Source organism: Ceratotherium simum, chromosome 13, assembly GCF_057802395.1.
Source record: "Ceratotherium simum simum isolate JZ-2026a chromosome 13, ASM5780239v1, whole genome shotgun sequence".
NCBI lineage: Eukaryota > Metazoa > Chordata > Mammalia > Perissodactyla > Rhinocerotidae > Ceratotherium > Ceratotherium simum.
In genome coordinates, this window is record NC_141912.1 from 28,905,824 (window position 1) to 28,908,535 (window position 2,712).

Genomic DNA, 2,712 nt, shown 5'->3' on the forward strand with positions numbered 1-2,712 from the left:
ATCTGGACTCTATACTCTTCCATTGGTCAGTTTGCTTATCCTCATCCTTGAATACAATGTTTGCTGGAATTTTAATCGTCATCAGGAGTGGGAGTTTGTTACTACTCCAAGTTTGCTAAGAATCTTTGTTTTAAAATGAATATCGAAATGCTTTTCTGAATCTTTGGAGATAATCTTGCTATTTTTCCCTTTTATTCTGTTAATATCATGGATGACTAACAGAATAATGTGGTGATTGATTTTCAAATGTTAACTCAACCTTCCATAACTAGAGTAAACCCACTTGATTGAAATGTATTAACCTTTCTTTATTTCTGGATGTGATTTGTTAATATTTTGTTAGGGATGTTTTCATCTATGTTCATGAGAAATATTGGTAAATATTATTCTTATTTTACTTTTTGGTAATATCTTTGTAACATTTTGAAGTCAAGTTTGTGCTTACCTTATAAAAAAGAGTTAATAAATGTATAATTACTTACTACCAAACTACAAGAAAGATTAACGTACTTGCTGTATGAACATAAAAGTTTGCAACCAAGGATGATTCATTAACCTTGTAATCATATCAAACTCTGTATCTAATTTATTCCCACGTTTTATTTTGGTAGCATAATTTTGAGAAAGTCCTAACACATGCAAAAATAGCTACAAATAGAAATATATTTTAGTCAGTTTACTTGATGTAAGAGGATTTTTTTTTAAGTAGCTAGAGATGGCAGGAGCATTTGAGATCTGCACAAAAATGATTTAATCTTAACAGGAACAGATTGGTAAGTCATAGTAAAAATTTATAGTTAGCACATTGAATTTATGGATTTTTGTTACAGTATCATGACAATTTAAAGATATTTAATGAATCATAATTTAAATCCCACTTTTGTAGAATGCTTCCCCTCTGTCCCCTTAACACAGCTCTTGGACTCCACGGAACCTGCTTTGTTGCCACAGCTGTTGATGACTTGTCAAACATGACACCTAGTGATTTTGAAAGACATTTTTAGTTCAGTATCAACCCTTGGCAATTTGGAACATTGACTCTAAAATATAAGCAAAATTTTTAGATATTATTTTCACTTTCAGGTGATGACTACTACAAAAGTAAGTTGACTATGATTTAAAGGTTACACAAGGCCAATTTCTTTATTGGAAACTTCTTGTAAAAAGATATTAATGTCCTTTTGTTTCTCCAGAACCTTTTTCTCCTCCAATCAGCCTCTTCATAGCCCCCTTGAACTCCTTATTCCTTAGTGTATAGATCATTGGGTTCAAACTGGGAGTAACAATGGAATAAAAGATACTGAGAAATTTACCCTCATCCTGAGAAGGACTGTTTCCTGGTTGTATGTACATGTAGATAACAGTCCCATAGAAGATGGATACCACAATGAGATGGGAGGAACAGGTCCCAAATGCCTTTTGTCTCCCTGCTGCAGACTTGATTTTGAGTACAGCTACAGCAATGAAGCCATAGGAGACCAGAATGAGAAAAAGTGGTGTGAGGAAAATAAAAAAACACAATGCAAATAAGGTTTCTTCCATGACTGTGGTGTCCACACATGCAATCTTGACCATTGCAGATATTTCACAAAAATAGTGATCCAGGTGGTGGTTCCCACATCGAGGAAGACTCATGGCATAGGGAGAAAGTATTATGCAATTAATAATTCCAATTACCCAGGTCTTGGCCATCAGGCATCGACAGAGTTGGGGATTCATTATGGTCATATAGTGCAGAGGCTTGCAGACAGCATTAAATCGGTCGTAAGACATCACAGCCAGAAGCATACATTCAACTGTGCATAGTGTCACATCAGTGAAAAGTTGAAAGGCACAGCCACCAAAAGTGATTTTTTTGTCTTTACCCCAGATATTGACCAGCATTTGTGGGACTATGTTTGTGGTATAACAGAGATCCAAGGTGGCTAAATTTCTAAGGAAGAAGTACATGGGAGTTTGGAGACGTTCATCCAGCAATGGCAACAGGATGATGGCTATATTTCCCATCAAGGCAATCATGTAGAAGAAAAAGACAACCCCAGAGATGATCATCTCCAACTGAGGTTGCCTAGGGAATCCAAGGAGTATAAATCCACCAAAGTAGCTATCATTGATCATTTTCCTATTTTCTTAGTATCACCTGTGAAATGAAAAGTAAAAACCAACATATCGGAAGCCACAGTGAATATGTTTATAAACAATATTACTGGCATATATAACTAGGAAAAACATATCACGAAATGAAAGAAAACCTAAGTAGTTTAAACATCTCATTATTATTCTAATGTTTTCCTGTTTGTCCAAGTAGGTCTAAAATTTATCCCCAGGGCAATTAGCCTATAGGGTCCATACTCTCAACTACTTTGTCTCCTTCTATAACAAGGCAAAAAACTGCAAATCTCATAGGAAAATCCTTAGAAAAATGGCTGAATAAAACCAGATGGACTTCCCTTGATTAATTGGGATGCTGGGAAGGAGGTTGGATATCTGTAACAAATTATTGCCTACTTCATCAAAGGGTTCATAGAAAAGGCAAGTTTCATATCTCTAATGCCCTTTTAAAAAAAAATATTTAAGCTCCATAGGTTCAATCTTGCTATCCACATTTACTATGCTATCTAAATTATCTGACTTTATATTTTAAAATTCAAAGTTTTTCCTTTCACCTGAAAACTTGTATTTCCAAATGTTATTTGCTTCCCCCACCCCAGA

At 34.9% G+C, this 2,712-nt stretch overlaps 1 protein-coding gene across 1 annotated transcript; it reads right to left on the reverse strand.

Moving 5' to 3' along the window:
• Positions 1-1,170: 1,170 nt before the first annotated feature.
• Positions 1,171-2,388, reverse strand: LOC101408698 (olfactory receptor 2W1-like). The gene has a single exon (XM_004441796.3). It carries the CDS (start codon positions 2,116-2,118, stop codon positions 1,171-1,173), a length of 948 nt encoding a protein of 315 aa, XP_004441853.1. The 5' UTR covers positions 2,119-2,388.
• Positions 2,389-2,712: the final 324 nt, after the last annotated feature.